At 44.7% G+C, this 24,005-nt stretch overlaps 1 protein-coding gene across 3 annotated transcripts in view; it reads left to right on the forward strand.

The window, feature by feature from the left end:
• Window positions 1-23,612, forward strand: part of LOC307251938 (phospholipid-transporting ATPase ABCA1-like) — a 44,302-nt gene extending 20,690 nt beyond the window's left edge. Inside the window, exons 9-49 of one of the 3 annotated variants that reach the window (XM_080029400.1) lie at window positions 543-786; window positions 887-1,026; window positions 1,128-1,244; window positions 2,546-2,740; window positions 9,558-9,766; window positions 9,849-10,025; window positions 10,575-10,797; window positions 11,126-11,347; window positions 11,614-11,818; window positions 11,966-12,079; window positions 12,269-12,443; window positions 12,585-12,716; window positions 12,839-12,978; window positions 13,101-13,238; window positions 13,334-13,563; window positions 13,752-13,869; window positions 13,983-14,185; window positions 14,378-14,429; window positions 14,654-14,767; window positions 14,926-15,074; window positions 15,237-15,361; window positions 15,483-15,581; window positions 15,693-15,882; window positions 16,022-16,116; window positions 16,229-16,261; window positions 16,379-16,484; window positions 16,704-16,778; window positions 17,029-17,198; window positions 17,344-17,521; window positions 17,693-17,808; window positions 17,906-18,050; window positions 18,203-18,326; window positions 18,441-18,570; window positions 18,693-18,876; window positions 19,101-19,207; window positions 19,405-19,546; window positions 19,763-19,897; window positions 20,013-20,116; window positions 20,259-20,351; window positions 20,482-20,725; window positions 20,827-23,612. In XM_080029400.1, coding sequence (XP_079885526.1) covers window positions 543-786; window positions 887-1,026; window positions 1,128-1,244; window positions 2,546-2,740; window positions 9,558-9,766; window positions 9,849-10,025; window positions 10,575-10,797; window positions 11,126-11,347; window positions 11,614-11,818; window positions 11,966-12,079; window positions 12,269-12,443; window positions 12,585-12,716; window positions 12,839-12,978; window positions 13,101-13,238; window positions 13,334-13,563; window positions 13,752-13,869; window positions 13,983-14,185; window positions 14,378-14,429; window positions 14,654-14,767; window positions 14,926-15,074; window positions 15,237-15,361; window positions 15,483-15,581; window positions 15,693-15,882; window positions 16,022-16,116; window positions 16,229-16,261; window positions 16,379-16,484; window positions 16,704-16,778; window positions 17,029-17,198; window positions 17,344-17,521; window positions 17,693-17,808; window positions 17,906-18,050; window positions 18,203-18,326; window positions 18,441-18,570; window positions 18,693-18,876; window positions 19,101-19,207; window positions 19,405-19,546; window positions 19,763-19,897; window positions 20,013-20,116; window positions 20,259-20,351; window positions 20,482-20,725; window positions 20,827-20,970 — 6,036 coding nt within the window. In that variant the 3' untranslated portion in view covers window positions 20,971-23,612. The remainder of the gene's footprint in view (window positions 1-542; window positions 787-886; window positions 1,027-1,127; window positions 1,245-2,545; window positions 2,741-9,557; window positions 9,767-9,848; window positions 10,026-10,574; window positions 10,798-11,125; window positions 11,348-11,613; window positions 11,819-11,965; window positions 12,080-12,268; window positions 12,444-12,584; window positions 12,717-12,838; window positions 12,979-13,100; window positions 13,239-13,333; window positions 13,564-13,751; window positions 13,870-13,982; window positions 14,186-14,377; window positions 14,430-14,653; window positions 14,768-14,925; window positions 15,075-15,236; window positions 15,362-15,482; window positions 15,582-15,692; window positions 15,883-16,021; window positions 16,117-16,228; window positions 16,262-16,378; window positions 16,485-16,703; window positions 16,779-17,028; window positions 17,199-17,343; window positions 17,522-17,692; window positions 17,809-17,905; window positions 18,051-18,202; window positions 18,327-18,440; window positions 18,571-18,692; window positions 18,877-19,100; window positions 19,208-19,404; window positions 19,547-19,762; window positions 19,898-20,012; window positions 20,117-20,258; window positions 20,352-20,481; window positions 20,726-20,826) is intronic. The other 2 variants (XM_080029401.1, XM_080029402.1) reach the window with 2 other exon arrangements.
• Window positions 23,613-24,005: the final 393 nt, after the last annotated feature.

Below are 24,005 nucleotides of genomic sequence, written 5' to 3' on the forward strand. Positions count from 1 at the left end.
GGAAGATAACATGTACAGAGCAAGTTTGAACACACATGTTGTTGTACGTTATAAGGAACATGCAGTTCATTCAGCAAACTATTGAACATGAACATGAGTCCTTGTTCTGTTGCCTGAAGATGATGTTTAATTTCTCAAGACATGGATCTGTGTAGTTTCATAACTAAACTCATTTTACTTTTGAGTCCTTCTTTGTTCATGGAGTAGGTCTGCATATTTCCCCCATCATTGTACTTTAAATAACCTTTAAAGCATGACAGGAAAAGACCCCTCCGGCCGCGTATAACCCACAATGAGAGTATTTATGATCTGAGTATTAGATTGTATAATTTTTGAATGTATTAATAATCATCGGAAATGTGGTTTTGTAAGTAGACAGGAACACTGAATCCTCTGTCTGTGTGTAACCAGCTGATAACGACTTATGGGCATTTGGTGCAACTAGATTTACAAATTAATTGTGCAAAGAACATTACAAAAATAATTATTTGTATTTTAGCTTTTTTCAAAATTTGTGTCTGTGTGCTTTCCCCCCCATTCAGCTTTCCAGTATGCACAGTTGGAAGGATATGCGTAGGGAGATCATGTATCTGACTGCAAATGCCACAGACTCTCCTAACCAGATGTACCAGGCTGTGTCGCGTATCGTCTGCGGTCACCCAGAGGGGGGCGGCCTCAAAATCAAGTCTCTCAACTGGTACGAAGACAACAACTACAAGGCCCTGTTCGGAAACCATGGCAACGACAGCGACAGTGACCCTCCCTCTGCTTACGACAATTCTTCCAGTAAGTGTCCAGGGCTGAATACCAGAAGTAGAAAAAAAAAATCTTGTCAAACTGAGGAGATACAATACTCAAAAAAATGACTGTGTGTTTACTTTTCCAGCTCCCTATTGTAACAACTTGATGCGAGGCCTGGAGTCCAGCCCCGTTTCCCGCATGATCTGGAGAGCCCTCAAGCCTCTGCTCATGGGGAAGATCCTGTACACCCCAGATACTCCAGCAACACAGAGAATCATCCACGAGGTAAAACAGGCCCCCTGTGGTCTCTGAAACCCCATCACAATCATACATGACGCCCCATCAGAAAATGAATGAGACTGTCTATGTGTGTTTTTTTTCTCCAGGTGAATAAGACCTTCCAGGAGCTTGGTGTGCTGAGGGACCTTGGAGGCATGTGGATAGAGATGAGACCCAAAGTCTGGGACTTCGTTGAGAATAGCGAAGAGATGGACTTGGTCAGGGTGAGTGGCACGCACTGAGAGCGAAGACACACACCCGTACACACGTCAGTCCGTGCCCTGTTGTTTACAGTGTTCTTCCTGTTAGCATAAGGAGTTTAAAGGCAGTAATCTGGGCAACTCCGTGACCCGAGTATAATTATCTGTGCAAACGACTTCTGTAGCTTCCGTCTGGGTCAACACCCAGACCACTTAAGTGAATGTCCATGTTAAGAATATATTGACAAAACGTCTGACCGGCTCTAAATGTCACAAAATGTTTTTATTCTCTTGTGGGTTCATCACAGGATGATAAAAGGTTCTTGTAACGGTGGAGAAAGGGGACACTCTTTAATACTGACTGGTGTTTTTAGGGTAAATAGAAGCGGGACAAACATGAGAGACAGATGTACAGTAACATAATACCACTGACACAGTTAAGGTTTACCAGCATGGTATTACATAGTAGTTCCTGTAGCAGGAAGGAAACAAAAAGTGTGTTGATTTTCTTGCACACAGCTCTACATGTTCTGTCAAGATTAAAATTATAGTCACTCCAAAAGAGTGAGCCATCTACGTCATGCTCTTCAGCAAGAAGTCTCTTATCAGATGGCATGTAGTTCATAAAATGGCTCTTCATGGCTGGAAATGTAAATTGCATAAGCAACACTCCCACCTAGTGGCGAAGGGTGACACTGTTCAGTAACTAAAGACATTTGCAGAGACCTCGTCCTTCACCTCTGAATATCAATTACATGCATTTTGAAAACAATAAAAAAATATATATTGTCTGTTCCTGCCAAGAAACAAAAAGTATTGTCACAATGTTCATATGATCACCATGTGTTTGAACAAGCTTTTAACATTTAGTTTAAAGCTATGTTCAGTTTGTTCCGCTGATATTGACAGGCTGCTGCTTTGAACAGTTTTTGATTAGATAGCTGTCTCTGCAGTCACAAAATAGTTTTCTCTGTCTGGGAAACAGGAAATAGCGCTGCTATCAAAGATAATGAATGAAAGAACAAGCCTTGAACAGGGGTATCAGAAAATCAAATGACAGAGGAAAGAAAGACCCAAGCCACAGAAAGAGTTGCACAAACCAGAGGCCTACAGGCACACATTGATTATTCAATAGTTTTTTTCACATGACATACTATATTTTACAGCAAGGAAGTCTTATGACAGTAAGACTATAAGCCACTTGAAAATCCCGGGCTTCTTTTTTTTTATCGGTATCCTTATCAATATTAAAGGTTTACTTAATGGTAACAAGTAATGGTGCCTGTAGTCTCAATAATAGACAATATACACTTTCCTTTTTGCAGACCATGCTCCAGAATAATGCCAGTGCTGCATTTTTAAATGCTCAGCTCAGTGGGACTGAGTGGAGCGTGTCAGATGTGTCCAACTTCCTGTCCAAAATCTCAGAGGACAAAAGACCTGCAGGATCTGCCTACACCTGGAGACAGGTCTTCAATGAAACCGACCAGGCCATACTGACCATCTCACGCTTCATGGAGGTTAGCAACACACACACACACACACACACACACACACACACACACACACACACACACACACACACACACACACACACACACACACACACACACACACACACACACACACACACACACACAACACCACTGTTCCATGTAATTTCCTGTATTCTAAACAAAGAAAATGTGTGTGATGGTGGTCCATCCAAATAAAATGCCAAACCAATGTTGACGTCAAAATAGCTTGTAAGGTAGTTTTTACAAGACTTATTCAGTCTGCCGATGCAAATGCGTGTGTAAGGCTTTGGGGGGGAGTTAGGGACACAGGTGCGGACCAAGGGGTTTCTAAAAGTTATCCCCGGAGGGATAACCACTAAATCGCAACGCGACACTGGGAGGGGGCAGAAAACAAAAAGCACAAAGTTGTGCAGGGCCACACAGGCTACCTTTTAATAACAAAACTAAAGTGAGAACCAAACCACTGCTGCCAAGCAGCTGAACGAAAGACCAAAACTTGAACAATTATTTTTACTAACTCAGAGGGCACTCAGAGTGAACCTCTCACCGTCGCATAGAGCAAACAATGAGCAGCACAGAGCAGTGGGGTCTCAGGGCAGATATAGCCTCTTCACACCTGGGCTCAATCAGCCAATCAGTGCACACACCTGATTGCAGTGAGTGAATCAGTCACCATTCTCACGGAGGCGAAACACTCCGTTTCCTCACAGGATCCCCCCTCTAAGGAACGGCACCTGACGTTCCCACAGGACCCCCAGGCTGGAGGCGGCGAAAGTCCCGGACCAGAGTTGGGTCCAAAATGTCCCTAGCTGGGACCCAGGCACGCTCCTCAGGCCCATATCCCTCCCAGTCCACCAGGTACTGAATCCCACGTCCCACACGTCGACTGTTCAATATCCGCCGAACCGTGTACGCTGGTTGACCCCCAACCAGCCTGGGTGGAGGCGGAGGCCTCTCTGGAGGTGCCAGTGGACTGGAGCGGACCGGCTTAAGGCGGGAAACATGAAACGAGGGGTGGATTCTCATTGACCGGGGAAGCAGAAGGCGAAAAGTGACAGGGTTAATCCTACGAATGATCTTGAAGGGACCAACGAAACGTGGCGCCAATTTGCGAGACTCAACCCGCAATGGGAGATCCCTAGTGGAGAGCCACACCCTTTGACCAACCCGATAGTTTGGGGCTGGGCGGCGATGCTGGTCAGCATAGTGCTTCTGCCGTGCCACAGCCTGTTGAAGAGAAGCACGAACACGCCTCCAGGTAGCACGACACCGCTGGACAAACTGAGCCGCCGAAGGCACCCCTACCTCCCTCTCCTGTTCTGGGAACAACGGTGGCTGATATCCATACTGACACTCAAAAGGGGAGAGGCCAGTGGATGCATTCTTTAAAGTGTTATAAGAATACTCAGCCCACACCAGTTGTTCGCTCCACGTGGTAGGATTGGAGGACACCAGGCAACGAAGTGTTCTCTCGAGTGTCTGATTGGTGCGCTCAGTCTGACCGTTGGTCTCGGGGTGAAACCCTGACGAGAGACTAGCCGAAGCACCCACAAGGGAACAAAATGCCTTCCAGAAACGGGAAGCAAACTGGGGACCTCGGTCAGACACAATGTCTTGGGGGAGGCCGTGGTAGCAAAAGACATGTTTGACTACAAGTCGGGCGGTCTCTAGGGCAGAAGGAAGCTTAGGAAGCGGGATGAAATGGGCTGCCTTTGAGAACCGATCTACTACGACCATAATGACAGTGAACCCTTTCGATGAGGGTAGTCCTGTAATAAAATCCAGGGCCACATGAGACCAAGGGCGTTTCGGGATAGGTAAGGACTGGAGCAGACCGGCAGGCGGCTGTTGTGACGTCTTGTTTTGGGCGCAAATGGTGCAAGCCGCCACAAACTCGCTCACATCTCTCGCCATCCGGGGCCACCAGAATCTCTGTTTGAGAAAACCCATAGTGCGACGAACACCAGGGTGATTGGTGAGGCGTGAAGAGTGACCCCACTGAAGAACTTGTGGTCGCACTCCTGCTGGAACATACCGACAGCCTGGGGGCCCCCCTCCTGGGTCGGGCTCCTGCTGTTGAGCCCCCTGAACCACTGTGTCAATCTCCCAGGTGATTGGGGCAAGGATGCGAGTGAGGGGCACAATGGGCTCTGGGGAACTGTCACGACCTGAACACTCATATCGTCGAGATAGGGCATCCGGCTTCAGATTCTTCGAACCTGGACGGTATGAAAGATTGAAATCAAACCTGTTGAAAAACAGGGCCCAGCGAGCTTGGCGAGGATTTAAGCGTTTGGCCTGCTGGATATATGCCAGATTCTTATGGTCTGTCCAGACCTGAAACGGATGCTCGGAACCTTCAAGCCAATGGCGCCACTCCTCCAGGGCCAACTTCACGGCCAGCAGCTCCTTGTTACCCACATCGTAATTTCTCTCGGCTGGTAGAAGACGCCGAGAGAAGAATGCGCAAGGGTGGAGCTTTTTGTCCTTTGGAGAACTTTGGGACAAAACCGCCCCCACTCCCACATCTGAGGCATCCACCTCGACAACAAATGGTATGGAGGGGTCTGGGTGAATCAGGACCGGTGCGGTGGTAAACTTTCTCTTAAGTTCCGTAAATGCCTTCTCAGCCCCTGGGGACCAATGAAATCGTGAAGGCGGCCCCTTTACCAGTGCAGAAATAGGGGCAGCAATCGAGCTAAAGCCCCTAATGAAGCGTCGATAAAAATTAGCGAACCCCAAAAAGCGCTGAACGTGTCTGACAGAGTCAGGTCGAGGCCAATCTTGCACCGCTTTGACCTTGCTTGGGTCCATTCTGACACTGCCCTGCTCCACAATGTACCCCAGAAACTTGACTGTGGGGGCATGGAAGACACATTTCTCCGCCTTGACAAAGAGTTGGTGCGCCAACAACCTCTGGAGAACCCTCTTAACATGAGACACATGCTCCAGATAGGACTTTGAAAAAATCAAAATGTCATCCAAATACACATAGACAAAATGTTCAAGCATCTCCCTGAGGACATCATTGACCAACGCCTGGAAAACTGCAGGAGCATTCGAAAGTCCAAAGGGCATGACCAGATATTCATAGTGCCCCCGTGAAGTGTTGAACGCCGTTTTCCACTCATCTCCCTCTCGTATGCGCACCAGATTATAGGCATTCCTAAGGTCCAACTTGGTAAAAAACGATGCACCCTGAAGTTGTTCAAATGCCGTGGACATGAGAGGGAGTGGGTAGCGATTTTTAACGGTGATGCTATTTAGGCCCCTGTAATCAATGCAGGGTCTAAGCCCCCCATCTTTCTTCCCCACAAAGAAAAACCCGGCTCCAGCCGGAGATGTAGAGGGGCGAATGAAACCTGCCGCTAAAGCCTCATCAATATAGCCCGCCATAGCTGATGTTTCAGGTTGTGATAACGAATACAGGCGGCCCCTGGGGGGCGTAGTGCCTGGGAGGAGATCGATGGAACAATCATACGGCCTATGCGGAGGAAGGGTGGAAGCCTTCTGTTTACTGAAGACCTCACTAAGTTCAACATACTCTACCGGAACCCCACTGGGAAGATTAGACACAGAAGACGAAGAGTTGGAAGGAGTCACGGGCTCGAGAGCCCCAAGAGTCAGGGGAACACTGGGGGTAGCACAGGTGAGGCCTAATGAACTGGGAGTTTTTGAGGCAGAGGAGGTGGTAGCAGCAGGAGACCCCAGGCCCAAAGGTTGGAGTCGCACCGAGTCTGAGTCCCTCATGTGAGAAGCACAGTCTGGGCCCCAGCTCAGCACCTGCCCCGCCCTCCAATTGATGTGGGGGTTGTGTTCCTTGAGCCATGGGTGTCCCAGAATGAGGGGTAACTGAGGTGTATCAATAAGAAAAAACTTAATCGCTTCCGTGTGATTGCCAATGCGAATGCAAATCGGGCAGGTGACCTTCTCAACCCTACCCCTACCCAACGGTCGCCCATCCACTGCGGTGATTGCAAGTGGACAAGGAAGATCAAAAATTGGTAGTTTGAGATTACGGGCCAGGGTTGAGTCCATAAAACTACCTGCTGCTCCTGAGTCGACAAATGCCGAAAAAGTGCGCCAGTCTCCATCCCAAAATAACTCAAAGGGCAAGTAAGTGTGATTATCCACACAAGGGGAAATATTAAGACTCGGCGAGGCCTCCCCACGGTCTGCAGAGTCTACTCGTTTCCCTGCATACCGGGTTTTTGCATTGAGGGGCACTGGCGAATGAAGTGACCTCCCCTGCCACAGTATAGACAAGCTCCACTGCTCATACGTTTCTGTTTCTCCGCAGAGGTAAGCCGTGTGCGTCCTATCTGCATGGGTTCATGGTCATCATTGCTAAGGGGCCCCTTAGGCAAGTTAGTTGTTTCACAAGAGATGCTGGACTCCTCCGACATAGGGCGGGGGTACCCCGGTTTTCTCTCCCTGTTGCGCTCACGAATTCTGTTGTCAATTCGAATGGCCAATGATATTAAATCCTCAAGAGAATCCGGAACCTCACGGGAAGCTAGCTCATCCTTAACCCTCTCAGATAAGGCATTACCGAAAGTGGTCACTAGAGCCTCCCTGTTCCAACCTGACTCTGTAGCTAAAGTTCGGAATGGAATTGAAAATTCTGCAACGCTTGAAGAGCCCTGACGTAACCTAAGAAGGCGTTTGGCAGCTTCGTGGCCGCTTACATCATGGTCGAACACGTGCCTCATCTCTGCCATGAAGAGAGCAGAGTCAGCGCAGCCCGGTGTCTGTTTATCCCACAAGGCTGTAGCCCATGCAAGGGCCTTGTCTGAAAGAAGGGATATTATATATGCGACCCGGGCTCGGTCTGTGCTAAACATAGAGGGTCGTAACTCAAACACTAAACTGCATTGGGTTATAAATCCCTTACACCTCCCTGGATGCCCGTCATAGCGGGCTGGGGTTGCCAACTTGGTCTCCTGGACTACAAAAGGGTCATGGGGTGGAACTGGAGGTGCTTGTGCTTGGGTAGGGGCTGGCCCAGGTGGCTGTAAACGGGCCAGTATCTCCCGCAGCATGCAGTCCTGCGAGGCCTGTTGCTCCACAATGGCACGTAGCGTTTGATCGTGTGAGCCCAATAGGGCTCCTTGAGCCGAAATTGCCTGTCTATGGACCTCTAAACTGTCCCCAGCAGCACTAGTGGGGTCCGCTGTGCCCTGCATTGGGCTGCTCATTCTGTAAGGCTTTGGGGGGGAGTTAGGGACACAGGTGCGGACCAAGGGGTTTCTAAAAGTTATCCCCGGAGGGATAACCACTAAATCGCAACGCGACACTGGGAGGGGGCAGAAAACAAAAAGCACAAAGTTGTGCAGGGCCACACAGGCTACCTTTTAATAACAAAACTAAAGTGAGAACCAAACCACTGCTGCCAAGCAGCTGAACGAAAGACCAAAACTTGAACAATTATTTTTACTAACTCAGAGGGCACTCAGAGTGAACCTCTCACCGTCGCATAGAGCAAACAATGAGCAGCACAGAGCAGTGGGGTCTCAGGGCAGATATAGCCTCTTCACACCTGGGCTCAATCAGCCAATCAGTGCACACACCTGATTGCAGTGAGTGAATCAGTCACCATTCTCACGGAGGCGAAACACTCCGTTTCCTCACAGCGTGAATTCAATTACTATGCATCTGTTCTTGTTTTCACAACATTGCCAACAAATAGACATGTTTGTGGGTCTTATGTTGCTGCAGTAAAATAGATGTTATCTAATATATTCAAATTAGGTTAAGATGCAAAGAAAACCTAGCTGAGAAATAGGTTAAATGCTTATTTTCCCAAATAGGTCATAGCATTACAAAGACTTCCTGTGTCTTCTACTCTTTTGAAATGCAATTTGAACTGCATTTTGATCCTGCCACAGCTACTGGAAGTCTTGAAATCAAATGTTCTTTCCCCATTCCTTCCCTCATCAAATCACTTCACTGCCATGCTGAGTGTGTCTCTGCGAAGTCGTTCAGTATGCCAGAGCCTCAGCAATAAACAAGCACCCCTAAACTCTGCAAAATAAAAAATGCCTATAAAAAACCCATTAAGTTTACTAATAAATGTGACCTAATAGCCTTGTGTAGTACCTCTGCACAAGGCTATTTGTAACTATGTTTTTGTAATGATCATGTTAGCTAAATAAGTGATGTATTCCATTCCATAGATCGATGACGCAGACAAACTTATGATTTATAGCTGGTGACCTTAGACTCCACTTTCATCACACATATATTACACACTTCACACTCCTTTCACTACAACAACCCATTGCCCTACTGACTGTGTCGCACCCTTTAAGGAGATCATATCTGTGTAAACTGTCATTCTTCTCACCGAAAACTATGTCAAGGCTTATCATAAGCGTCTGTCATGCCGGTAGCATTAGAAGTGATCACGCTGTATTTTCATAATATTTTCTGAACTCACTGGCCTCTCACACAGTGGGGTATAGAGTTGGCTTTTGGCCAGGACTTTCGAGTATGACGGGGGCCCTAAACAAATCAGCTTACAACTCTAATGTGTTTACTTAATGTTTACCAAAGGTACATGAGTTAGTGTAATAATAGGGCATCGAGTTCATTGTTGTATTTGTAAGGAAACCGTGTGATTGTGTTAGCAGGGATTTTTATGATTTCAATACAAGAAAGAGAGTAGGGACACAGCACCTTGATAAAATATATTTCTTGAACATCCCAGAACCTCTTAAACTGAGTAACACAGACCCCATTTAGACCCCCCTATCATACAAATGCAACTTCATTCCTAGTCAGTAGAATATGCTATAACGCCTCTCTGGTTTCCTTTTAGTGTGTGAACCTGGACAAGCTAGAGCCAGTAGCCAATGAAGAGAGACTGGTCAACAAGTCCATGGGTCTTCTGCACAACCAGAAGTTCTGGGCTGGAATCGTGTTCCCTGACATCGCCCATGGCAACAGCACTGACTTGCCTGCCAAGGTCAACTATAAGATCCGCATGGACATTGATAATGTGGAAAGGACAAACAAGATTAAAGACGGGTAAGAGGTTCTGTCCAATGATAATTTAATTGGAGATCATTTTCAGATAGTTTTGTTCTAATGAGCGTTTTGCTTTCACAAGGTATTGGGACCCCGGTCCCAGGGCAGATCCCTTTGAGGACCTTCGGTACATCTGGGGCGGCTTTTCTTACCTTCAGGACGTGATTGAGCATGGGATCATCAGAGCCATCACTGGAGTTAAGGAGAGGACCGGCGTCTACATTCAACAGATGCCATACCCCTGCTATGTTGACGACATGTAAGTGACTTTGAATAGTAAGAGAGTAATTGCACCGTTCACTGTACTGTTACATTTGTAACTTAAGCAAATACTAGGATATGACGTCCTTAAAAGTAATGTGGTTCCCTTTTTATGTAAACTCCGAAAGGAAAATGTAATTGCAAGGGATGTGAATTTTAAACAAACTACTGCTAGTAGCATGCACAAAGCTATCACCAGGCATTTAGGTAAGGAGGCATTGTTGAAGAGATATTTTTCATGGAGAAATTGACACACAAACTGAGACTTCAAGAAGCACAATTGGACCGAAAAATTTAAAAATGGACTAAAGATGAAGACATTGGAGTGGAACAATAATTAATAGATACTGTATATCCATTGTCAAGAGTGTAAGAATAGTAAGGCTTTCCAAATCAGCTTGTTTTTCTTGTTTCACTTGCCAGCTTCTATTTGTAGATTTGTAACTATGTTTTTGTAAGTATCATTGCAATGTCACAAAATCGTGTCAATAAAGATTTAAGTGAAAAAAATAATCATTCTAACCAACTTTTCCTACTTTTGTCACAGGTTCCTGCGGGTGATGAGTCGGTCAATGCCTCTCTTCATGACCTTGGCGTGGATGTACTCGGTAGCCATCATTATCAAGGGCGTGGTTTACGAGAAGGAGGCGCGGCTTAGAGAGACCATGAGGATCATGGGACTGAACAACGGCATCCTGTGGCTCAGCTGGTTCATCAGCAGTTTAATACCACTCCTGATCAGCGCTGGCTTGTTGGTGATGTGTCTGAAGGTTGGTGTTGCCATGACCACACACACACACACACACACACACACACACAAACACACACAAACACACGCCTACATGCGTATACACTCAGTCATCAAGTCATCATGCAGGAATGTCAGCAAATTACAGGGGGAGAAGCTCACATACTCAAACTGATCATTACTGTTTATACTCAACATTAAATTTGATAGTCACTCTGTTTTTCGATAATCACCTCATGGTCTGGAAATGTCATCCAATTGTGGAGAAACAACTGAAGTCATACTGCCCGTAACCAGGAAATGACTTCATTATCTCTCTCTCATTCTCTTTTTTTTGTACTCTTTTACAGATGGGCAACCTGCTGCCCTACAGCGACCCAGGCGTGGTGTTTATTTTCCTGGCATCCTTCGGCGTGGTGACCATCATGCAGTGTTTCCTCATCAGCACCCTGTTCTCTCGCGCCAACCTGGCAGCTGCCTGCGGTGGCATCATATACTTCACCCTCTACCTGCCCTACGTGCTGTGTGTCGCCTGGCAAGACTACGTGGGCTTCGGGGCAAAAATCCTAGTGGTGGGAATAAATTTGATAATACATACATGTACATGAATACTCAATATGTGACAAGTGTTAAGATTTCACCCTCAAATTTATATCTGAATATGAAATCTAGTCTCTTCCTCGTCTTTTTAGAAAATACCTTTTTATATATTTTTTTTCCAAATGGACCTACACAACATAAGAATAATTTGCTTGCTCATACACCTACATACATCTTGTGTTCAGTTTAGTTTTTTTGTTCTCTCCGCTAATCTCTTGCCTCTCTGTTCTTCTCCCAGAGTTTGCTGTCTCCCGTGGCTTTTGGTTTTGGCTGTGAGTACTTTGCCCTGTTTGAGGAGCAAGGAGTTGGGATCCAGTGGTCCAACCTGCTGGCCAGCCCCATGGAGGAAGACAGCTACAACCTGACCACCTCCATCTGCCTCATGCTGTTTGACGCCGTGCTCTACGGAGTGATGACCTGGTACATCGAAGCCGTCTTCCCTGGTGAGTCATAGATGCAGTTTTACGGTATTACTATATTCTCCTTCAATGACTAAGCCTAAGTACAGTTACAAAGTCCAGAGTATGAAGTGTTCTTTTAGGTTGTTTTGTGGACACAGTGCTGACACAAAACAATTTTCTTTATTCCAGGTCAGTATGGGATCCCCAGGCCCTGGTATTTCCCGTTCACTAAGACGTACTGGTGTGGAGAGGAACAGAACAAGGAATACGCCAACCTTATGTCAAAGAAAGGAAATGCTGACGGTACGAATCCTAAACAAATCATTATTATAACTACTTGTTTGTCTTTGTGTTTAGGGAAGTATTTTCACAACTATGAATGAAATATTGTCACAAGGTCAAGGTGCAGATCGATGGTGCCTCTTTTGTGTGTCTTTTCATACCGTAGCTTATGTCACGGTTGAAATAACCTTGTCTTTATTTCTCCTTCAGCTGCGTGTATTGAGGAGGAGCCGAGCCACATCGAGCCAGGTGTTTACATCGAGAATATGGTGAAGGTCTACAGCCATGGCAACAAGCTGGCTGTAGACGGCCTTTCCCTGAGGTTCTATAGCGGACAGATAACCTCCTTCCTCGGCCACAACGGAGCCGGCAAGACCACAACTATGTAAGATATGATACACATCATCACGCAGCACATTCAACTAGAACTGAGCGTCTGAAACGAGTTCAAATATTTTGAAATCCACACAGGTGAATGAGATGGTTATTAATGTTGACTGTTGTGTACCTGCCTGCTTTCTGATAGGTCAATCCTGACAGGGTTGTTTCCACCCACCTCCGGTACAGCCTACATCCTCGGCAAGGACATCCGCACTGAACTCAGCGCCATCCGGCAGAATCTGGGAGTCTGTCCCCAGCACAACGTACTTTTCAGCATGTGCGTATGCAGTCAAGATCCCAATAGCTTAAAATCTCACTATGAAAAAGTTACATTTCCTCACACTTGTTCCCTCTTGTGTTTCGGTAATTGAGTGATTTGCTGGTTTGCTGTTTTTCCAGGCTGACAGTGGAGGAGCACATCTGGTTCTACGCCCGTCTGAAGGGGCTGCCGGAGGAGCAGGTGAAGACTGAGATGGAACAGATCGTCAATGATGTCGGACTGCCTCACAAACGAAATGCACGCAGCAACACGCTCTCCGGTCAGTTGGATTTTCACAAATAACATTGGGCGTATTGTGTACTACAAGATTTCTATACAAATATAGATATAAGCAGTAAATATGGAAACTGTCTGACTTTTTACGTCGTGTTGTCTTTGCAGGAGGAATGCAGAGGAAGCTGTCTGTAGCTCTGGCTTTTGTTGGCGGCTCAAAAGTTGTGATCTTAGATGAACCCACTGCTGGGGTCGACCCATACGCACGCAGGGGCATCTGGGACCTGCTGCTTAAATACAGATCAGGTAAATACAAATGATAGATATGTCCTTGATCAAACAGAAGTTCTTATTTCTTTTCAATCTTTGATAAATGATAAACGTGTTTGTCCCTCTGCTAGGCCGCACCATCATCCTGTCCACTCATCACATGGATGAGGCTGACATCCTCGGCGACCGCATAGCCATCATTTCCCATGGAAAGCTTTGTTGTGTGGGCTCCTCCCTCTTCCTGAAGACCCAACTGGGCACAGGCTACTACCTGACCCTTGTCAAGAGAGACTACGACCTGTCGCTTCAGTCCTGCAGGAATTCCGCTAGCACCGTCTCCTACATCAAGAAAACCGAGAAGGTAAGAGAGATGTTTAGAGAATGTGTGTTTGTGAAGGATACAAAAGAAGTGGACTCACTTTGAGTGTGGTTTAAAAAAAGCAGGATGGAACGATACTTTGTCTCAGCTAACAACAGATGATTGAAGGAGGGAGATGTTTCATTGATTTATTTTACTTGATCATTTACCCTTTTTGCTTTTTGGTTCAGGAGGACAGCGTATCGGAGAGCAGTTCGGATGCTGGTCTGGGCAGCGAACCAGAGAGTGAAACCACCACTATTGGTAAGACACTTACCAATAGTAAGACACTTACCAATAGTATAAGTAGTAAGACACTTTGGACAAATTACAGTAATTCCTGTAAATTCACGTTTGCAAATCATAAATGTTTTTTTATGTGTTATTAGTCCCTCTCACTTATCCTGCTCTTTTGCTTACAGACGTGTCACTCATATCCAACGTGATATTCAAGCATGTCCATGAGGCTCGCCTTGTTGAGGACCTGGGTCATGAAATCACTTATGTGTTGCCCTACCAGTCAGCTAAAGACGGCGCCTTTGTGGAGCTTTTCCATGAGCTAGATGACAGACTCACCGACCTGGGAATATCAAGCTATGGAATATCTGACACCACCCTGGAGGAGGTAAGGAGCAGTACAAAAAAAATGTCTTTGGTCTCAGTTGGCCGATCATTGTAAACATATTCAAAAGTAGAATGAAGTGGATACAAAATATTGTTTATATGGACAGATTTGCTCTTTTTGTTTTACTGTTTTCAGTATTAATGTTTATAGGATTCTTCCAATCTTTTAATTGCGTGTCTTTCAACTTTGCAGATCTTCCTGAAAGTGGCTGAGGACAGTGGAGTGGATACCGTTGAGCTTTCAGGTGAGATTCATTTTCCAGCACAATAAAGATTAACAGGATTCACAGCATTAACACACCAATCATCTGTATTTGAAAAATATGGTCACACCCTTGTTTAGGACCCATATTAGAAAAATCATTATTAACTTTTAGGTATTGTTTAGTCTGGATTATCGCAGGAGTTACCTTTTCATAAAAGCTTTAGCTTAGTTAACATTAACGTGTTGACCCTTCTGTGGCCACAGATGGAGTCGTGCCAACCAGGACTCGTCGCCGTCATGCGTTTGGAGACCACCAGAGCTGCCTGAAACCCTGGACCGAGGACGACTTTGATTTCCACGACTCTGAAGGTGACCCAGGTAGAACTGCACTACCCAGCATGCAGTGCGATGATAGCAACAGTCTTGGTGCTATCATTGCTTTCACCCTTTGTATATACAAAAAATATATATAGATCAGGACGAATAATCGTAATGTTGCAAATTTGCTCACGTGTTTGCATGGTGTCTGTGTCCAGAATCCCGTGAGACCGACTGGCTCGGTGGAGCGGATGGCAAAGGTTCATTCCAAGTCAAAGGCTGGAGTCTGATAAGACAGCAGTTTGTTGCACTACTCTGGAAACGATTCCTCTATGCTCGGCGCTCCAGGAAAGGCTTCTTTGCTCAGGTATACTAAACTTCACATACAACTGTAAATGAAAAAGGTAGTCAGCATGCATGTAGATATCTGCCTTTCATCAGCCATGCAGAATTGTGTAACTATGTCCTGCCTCTTCTGAAGTTCTGATGCATGTTCGTTATAATACATCTCCATGATTTTATTTTTCAGATTGTTCTCCCGGCGGTGTTTGTGTGTATTGCCCTGGTGTTCAGTCTGATTGTTCCTCCATTTGGGAAGTACCCAAGCCTGGCTCTGGATCACAGCATGTATGAAGATCAGTTTACCTTCATCAGGTGAGATATCATTGTTACCTTCTAAACTACAATTCAACAAATTCTACATATTCACACGTAGAGTGTATTATATTGAATTATACATGTATTAAAAGCCATGGTTTCACTTATGTGTTTGTAGTAATGACTTACCCGAAGACCCTCACATCAACAAACTTCTCGGAGCTCTGACAGACAAACCAGGATTTGGAACACACTGCATGGAAGGACAGCCCATAATGTGAGTTTGGAGAAGAACATTGAACATACAGTTTAATTGAGAAAAAAAAATACAGGTACACTCCAAGCAGATCTGGTGTTATATATAAACGTGTCCATCTCTGTTCTTCAGGGACGCTCCCTGTATAGCTGTGGAGGATGAGTGGTCAATCCCGCAGGTCTCTCAAAGTGTGAAGGAAATGTTCGACAAAGGCAACTGGTCCATGGAGCATCCCTCTCCGCTGTGTGAGTGCAGCTGTGGAAGTCGTAAGAGGATGCTTCCCGAGTGCCCTGCTGGGGCCGGGGGACTTCCACCACCAGAGGTTGGTGACAACAAAACTATTACAAAGTCAAAACAAACATTCTCTTCCTCTTCTTCTCCTCCTCCACACACAGATGCAAGATGATGCTTTCACGTAAAAGCAAATGCTAATGATCTGTTTTGTCCGTGTGTGTTTCCAGATGAAGATCACTGGCAAAGACACTCTTCAGAATTTGACCGGCAGAAACATCTCAGACTATCTGGTTAAAACCTACGCACAAATCATTGGCAAGAGGTAACATTCATCTTAGATATTTAGGGGACACTTTAATGTGTTTTTTTTGCTAACAATTGCATCATTGTATTATTCATTAATTAATCATTAACAATTGTTTCTTCTCTTACAGCCTGAATAACAAGCTTTGGGTCAACGAGTTCAGGTATTTTATCAGACATGAATCATGATGCACTTTAAACTTATAGTGTCAATAATATTGACCCAAGTGCCTTTTTGCTGTGCCCTTCGCTGATATTAAAACCATTGCTGCTCTGTACAGGTATGGTGGATTCTCATTGGGCGCCAGGAGTTCTCAGCTTTCGAACCAGATAGATGATATTGACGAGGCGATTGCTCAGCTGAGGAGACGCTTCCGTCTGGAGAGAGTAAGACACTTAACTCACACACTCAACAAACATCTTTCTACTGGGATTTCACTTAGGCAGGATAAGACACTGACTGAATATAGCGACTACATTTCTACATTTTCATTATAAGTTTTATTATATTTTGTGGACTGGACTTATTATTGCCCTTTATAGCAGGTTTGATACAGTGTCAATTTAACCTCCCTCTCTCTCTCTCTCTCTCTGCCCACCCTCCAGGGAACTGCAGCAGATCGTTTCTTTCACAGTCTCTCCAATTTTATCCAAGGATTGGACACCAAGAATAACGTGAAGGTTAGCACACACACACACACACACACACACAGGTTATTAACAGCATGTGGAACCTTCAATCTTTGCCACTGTTTCACCATGTGCTTCAACAAAATCACTCACTCCCTTCATATTTTGTCATGTAATTGCATTATCATTGATTCCTGCTCAGTGGTAGACTTGTGCTGCCAGGCTGCTAATGAACTCTCAAGCTGCTGTGTATGTCCTCTGAGGTCTATGGACACTAACATGGCTGCCCTTCTATCTCCAGATCTGGTTCAACAACAAGGGCTGGCACAGCATCGGTTCATTCCTCAACGTGATGAACAACGGCATCCTGCGGGCAAATCTGCAAGCCGGCAAAGACCCCGCAAAGTTTGGCATGACTGCCCACAATCACCCGCTCAACCTCACCAAGGAGCAGCTGTCCCAGGTCGCATTGTGAGTATTACCGTATTGCCTAACACAGAGGTGCATTTTAAAATTCAAACGTCTCTTTGACCTTTGCTAAGAGACATCACTTAATTCTCACTGCCTCCTTCGCTCCATTTCTCTCTCTCTCTCTCTCTCTCTCTCTCTCTCTCAGGATGACGACATCAGTGGACGTGCTGGTGTCCATATGCGTGATCTTCGCCATGTCCTTCGTCCCCGCCAGTTTCGTGGTCTTCCTCATTCAGGAGAGAGTGAACAAGGCCAAACACATGCAGTTCATCAGCGGCGTGCAGCCTCTCCTCTATTGGCTGGCCAACTTTGTCTGGGATATGGTAAGACATTGCAGTCGAACGGGACCTCTTTGAACCTCCCGACACTAAAATAATAAATGTCCAAGCGTATCAGGACCTTATGCACTTAAAGTATTTGTTGAAACTTGATAGAAATTCAGAAAAAAAGTACTGAAGCCTCTTTTTCACCCTCCTCCTCTTTGTCTCCTGCAGTGTAACTACATCGTCCCAGCCACACTGGTCATCATCATCTTTGTGTGTTTCCAACAAGACGCTTACGTCTCCTCCACCAATCTGCCTGTGCTGGCCCTGCTGCTGCTGCTCTACGGGTACGCCTCGACACACACTCACTTTGTTCGGCTCGCCCTTACTTTATTTCGGCTTATTTTCTCTCATCTAAAAAATGAATTGTGCATCTCTTCCCAGGTGGTCAATCACCCCTCTGATGTACCCAGCCTCTTTCTTCTTTAAGATCCCCAGCACGGCCTACGTGGTTTTGACCAGCGTTAACATACTGATCGGAATCAACGGCAGCGTCTCTACATTTGTGCTGGAGCTGTTTGGAAGCAATGTAAGAAATGATGTAGACAGTAAAGAGCAGCAGCAGTATTGATTGTGTATTCAAACTTGAAATAAAACAGCTTTCTCAATGCAAACCAACAAATGATTAAGACTGAATGCTTCACCCCTCCTAATTGAATATTGACTTCATTCCCATTTAAGGAAGTCGGTGGCATCAACGACATCCTGAAGAACGTGTTCCTCATCTTCCCTCACTTTTGTCTGGGCAGAGGACTGATTGACATGGTGAAGAATCAGGCCATGTCTGACGCTTTGGAGAGATTTGGTAAATACAGTAGACCTCTTTGGCCAACTAGCACAAACATTTACTTTTGAAAAGAAGAAGTGTTAGAATAGATACATTTTTCTAGTTGTCTTTAAACGTCTGTTGTGTTTGTAGGTGAAAACCGGTTCCGCTCCCCTCTGGCCTGGGACATGGTGGGAAAGAACCTGTTTGCAATGGCCATCGAGGGCTTGATCTTCTTCATCATCACCGTCCTCATTCAGTACCGCTTCTGCATCAAAAACAGGTGGGTGAAACCCTCAATAAACATGACAGAGTATGACTTACTGAGTGCAAAAGAAAATCACATGCCCAGGCGTGTTTTTTTTACTTGCTTGGACGTTATTAATGGAAACAATGTCTGTCCAGGTCCTCCGCCAGTCATCTGAAGCCTATTGGAGAAGAAGACGAGGACGTGGCCAGAGAGAGACAGAGAATCCTGAGTGGAGCGGGACACTCTGACATCCTGGAGCTCAAGTCGCTCACCAAGATTTACAAGCGCAAACAGAAGCCGGCTGTGGACCGGTTGTGTGTTGGCATCCCCCGTGGAGAGGTGAGACACAAACAACATACTGTATACCGGCCCTTCTTTGGTACAGATAAACAGTTTGTATATGGTTACCCAAATCTTTATGCGAGGATGAGAAGGTTCCTTTCCGGACTGGTTTAAAGGCATCAGCTGATACATGACAAGATACAGCACAGGCTCTCTATATATACACCTGTGCAAGTCAATATTAGGTGTTCTGGTGTTGACCCGTCTCTCTTCTCCTGCAGTGCTTTGGTTTGCTGGGGGTGAACGGGGCAGGAAAAACCAGTACCTTTAAAATGCTGACCGGAGACTCTTTGGTCACCAGTGGAGAAGCCTACCTGAATGGCAAGAGGTAAGACACATCATACCTCAAAATATACAATACCAAGGTGTCCAATTATTTGCATTGGAATTAATATAAATCTCTTTGTCTGACTGCCTGACTGGCAATTAAACCGATAGATTCTTAGCATCAATGGTGGAAATAGTTAAATAGCTGTCTATGAAACTTAATTCAACTTTTCTGTATGTATGTGTACCTCCCCCCAGTATAAAGACAGAGATTGATGAGGTGCATCAGAACATGGGCTACTGTCCTCAGTTTGATGCCATCAACGACCTGCTGACCGGCAGAGAACACCTGGAGTTTTACGCCATCCTGAGGGGAGTGCCCGAGAAGGAAGTCTGTGAGGTCAGCAACAAACAAACCCACAAATAAACTAATATCGACCTAACACAATGTATTGATTGTTTTAAATGCAAATTAAAGCGTTTTTATTTGTATTGTCTACTGAGGCATTAAATGGGATATTGATTTCTACAATTAAAAAATTTCAATCATGATTTGTACAAAAGTTTGAAAAAAAAAAAATAGTTGACACTTGTGAAATTTTATTTTGTCCACTAGGTGGCGGAGTGGGGCATCCGTAAACTGGGCTTGGTCAAATATGTGGACAAGGCAGCAGGCAGCTACAGTGGAGGAAATATGAGGAAGCTGTCTACTGCCATCGCTCTCATAGGCGGACCGCCTGTAGTGTTTCTGGTCAGTGGAACAAGTTCAAACACACGCTTCTGCATTATTTTGCATTGAGTGGATTAATAGTCCAACAGAACATTGTAGCAGCAGCTAAATGTGTCTGTTTGTTTCCTGTTCACAGGATGAACCAACAACAGGCATGGACCCTAAGGCCCGCCGTGCTCTGTGGAACGCAATCCTGAGCATCATCAAAGAGGGACGATCTGTAGTCCTGACCTCCCACAGGTTAGACTGGGCATCTCAGTCACACTTGTTTAATGAACTGAGGCATATAATTACATATCAACGTGTTATGAACTATTATTTTTGTAATACATGTGTGTGTTTACCCTAAAGTGACTTACCTCCTGTGTGTGTTTTCTTACAGCATGGAGGAGTGTGAAGCGCTTTGCACCAGAATGGCCATCATGGTCAACGGCAGGTTCCGCTGTCTGGGCAGTGTGCAACATCTCAAAAACAGGTGAGATCACGTGCCAGATTGGCATTTCACAAAAGGTTACTACACACACAAGAAAAATTAAAATATAACAGTTGTCCCCACAGACTAAACAGTTCAGCTGAATGAACCATGCTTCATTTCTCTTTATCAGGTTTGGCGATGGCTACACCATCATCCTGCGTGTGGCAGGCCCAGACCCAGACCTTAGGCCGGTGATGGGCTTCATAGAGCGGGAGCTTCCTGGCAGCACGCTGAAGGAGAAACACCGCAACATGCTGCAGTACCAGCTGCCCACCTCCCTCACCTCCCTCGCCCGCATCTTCTCCCTGCTCTCTAGCAACAAGGAGACACTCAGCATAGAAGACTACTCTGTCTCACAGACAACCCTAGACCAAGTAAGCAAGTTTACCCTATAGGCTCTGGCTATAACTAGACAATGCATTTCATTTTTGACTCAGTCTAATTCCTCCCTCTTCTTCTTTCCCTCTTCCTGCAGGTGTTTGTAAATTTCGCCAAGGACCAAAGTGACGAGGACCATCTGAGAGACATCCATCTGAACAAGCGGGATGCGGTGGTAGTGGACGTTTCCAAGCTAAACACTTTCCTCACAGACACTAGCGCCAAGGAGAGCTGCGTATGAATGCACAACATAAACTACCACCAGTGGGAGTTTCCATGCTTTACCAACCCTCCCCCAACCCAGAAAATAGGGACCACTAACCCACAAGGGTTGGGTGTGGGAGATGGACTATTTCATTTTTTTATTTCTATTTTTTAGTCTTTTTTAATTGTTATCATTTCTCAGTGGCCCTGCAATTCATCGCACAGCCTCTTGAAAAGGCAGAGACTGCAGGTTTTGTGACTGACACTGAGACAATGAAGAACTCAATGCAAATCAATGCAAGAAACATATGAATATATTTAAGATGAGGAGATATTCCTGCGAGGGTTGGAGCCCGGTGCTTCTCCTTCACTAGATGGAAGGATGGAGGAGGAGACTCAGAACACTTAAAGTGACAGCAGGATTATGCTGCTGTGTTAGACTGGAGAGCGTGCGGCCCTCAGTGGACACGGCATCGGAGATGACAGAAGAAAATATCTCTAGTTTTTAAACCCCCGTTCCTTACAGTAGTTAGCCGAAGTCAATGGGATTGTGTATGTGCTACTCTGTTTTGTGAATTCACAGCGGCGTAAAACAAAAGAAAAAAACTTCTCATCACTGCCTGAAACAACAATTGACAATGTTTTCTACCTGATCAAACGGCTCTTGATTGCTCTTTGTTACCAAACTCAGTTGTTTTATAATGCAGATGATGGTAAAGAAAAAGAAGCATTTTATAGTCCAACTGATTTCATTCCCAAACATGCAACCATTCAACATAATAATTTTTACTAATTTGATTGGTTTAAGATCATTTCATTGTAATAGACAAACATAACCTCTATGGAGTTTTTTTTTTCTTTGTTTGGATAACAATTAATATTGATAACCATGTTGTCTTCTTCATGTGTTGTCCTTGATGTCTTTGACATTTTCCAGCACAGTGCCTATACTGTATCACGGTGGAGAGAGAAATATCAGCACTCCATTAAAAACAACAAAAACAACTATGTACGTAGGCTGCCAAGGAATGTATAAGACTGATACCATCATGCATCAAAGCACAAAAAAACTGCTTATTGTGAAGATGATGAATGAAACTGGACAATTTTTTAATTGTCAAAAACATAGAAAAAAAAAATCTTGTGGTTGCTCTGTGTCTGTACATGGCGATGCAGTCTGCTATACCGCCCCGTCCTTCTTTAAATGGAACTAAAGGATCATCAGAACAGACAGCAGGTGACCATCGCAGACCTGGCAACTTTAAGAGGAAGATGAAGGATCGCTGAAGACTTTGAACTGGTTTTTAGAAGTTGGAAATATACAGTATATTTCCACCGCATGCTTTCCACCTGGCAACACACCCGGACTGCCAGCACCACTGCGTGTGTGTGTGTGTCCTTAAGCATGCCGTCAGAACAGCTTGTAAAGGACTAGAGACGACTGAATAAGGCTTCATTGTTGTTGGATTACTGGCGCATATGTAGATGTGGAGTCTAAATCTAAATTTCTGTTGTAAAAAAAAATTATATTGATAATAATTTTGGCGATGAGATGAATCAGATGGAAATGTTCCTGCAGATTTAAAAATCTACAGCTCCCTTACATACATAATACTTGTGTGGGGTCTAAAGATTGTGACCTGCTCAGTTATTTTTGCTTTTATATATGCTATTGTGATGGGCAAGACAGGAATGCTTCTGACCTGAGCCAGCACCGATGTGGATGTTATGTACAGTAGCAATCTTGTGATGTCGAGTCAGAAAAAAGAAAAAAAAAACTTTACCAGTGGAGTGAACAAACGTTATCTGTGCCAAATGGAGCTGAATATGTATCAACCAGCATAATGTCGAGGAGGCAGGTTTTTTGATTGAAGTACTTTTTCCATCAGCTCACTCACTTACAGAAATCCTCCCCTCACTTTCTCCTTTCAGTCGCCATCAGACTGCATAACTTCTTCTATCTTCTGGTGATGTTGCCAAATTCTAATGTCTGTCTGCATTAATAAACTGCCACACACTCAAGTTGTCAGTCGCTCACATGTTAGATGTGAGGTTGAGATACTTGACACAAAAGGATGTCATCCGGTCCAAAGGCCTGACTTCACACAAACGAACAGGGACCAGGTCAATTAGAGTTGTGCTTGAAGTCACATCAAGGGTTAAAATTGATGACATGATGTCATTACGGGTGCTCTGTGTCATATAGAAAACCTAGAACCAATCGGTTTCCGTTATCTCGGGTATCTAATCACTGCTGCGGGGCTCCAGATGCACCCTCAGCTAAACGTGAGCACTTTATAGACTACATAGCCTGCCGTATCAAAGACGTAGAGGTGTGGATTTTGGAAATAACAAATAAAAATACTTTATAAAGCAAATCTCTGCTCTGCAACACGGCTACACAATTCAGACAACATGGAGTAACACCACTGCATTTAAACATTTTGTCTGACACTTGAAACAGAGAAGGGAGGCTCTCAATGGGATTGAGAGAAATTAGTGAAATTGTGAAAAGCAGAGACAGTGGTGAGCTAAGGAGGGAATTGCAGGACAGTAGGAAGGTGGTGATTTCTCTCTGCTTGTGCTCAATATTATTATTTGTTTACATTTAAGTATTAAACAGCTGTTTGAGTCTGTTACATCATTGTGTATTGTTACTCTTTGCATTAATAAATAAAGAATTCGTATGTTTTGAAAAAAAAAGACTCCTAATGTGATTTGTTTTGCCGCAGTAGATTCAGAAAAGCGAATGTGGTTGTGACATGTTTACTATGTCTCCAGGTAAAAAAGAAAAGAAAAAAAGTACACTGAAGTAAACTTGATTTAGATATACTTAGTATACTTTAATAAGTAGGCCTACATGATTAATATCAAAAGTGCAATGTTTGTTAAAGACATACTGAATTCAACCTAAGTGTACTTTACTTCTATTTTGAGACACCATTAAATATCAAGTAAATATACTAAAGTACAAATAGGGGAGAACGGGGTAAGTAGGCACACTTTTTACTCTAGTGAGAATTGCTCATCACCAAAACATCTGTCAATAGCCATTCCTACATTAAATTGAAG

This window comes from Ammodytes marinus (assembly GCF_949987685.1).
Source record: "Ammodytes marinus genome assembly, chromosome: 6".
NCBI lineage: Eukaryota > Metazoa > Chordata > Actinopteri > Uranoscopiformes > Ammodytidae > Ammodytes > Ammodytes marinus.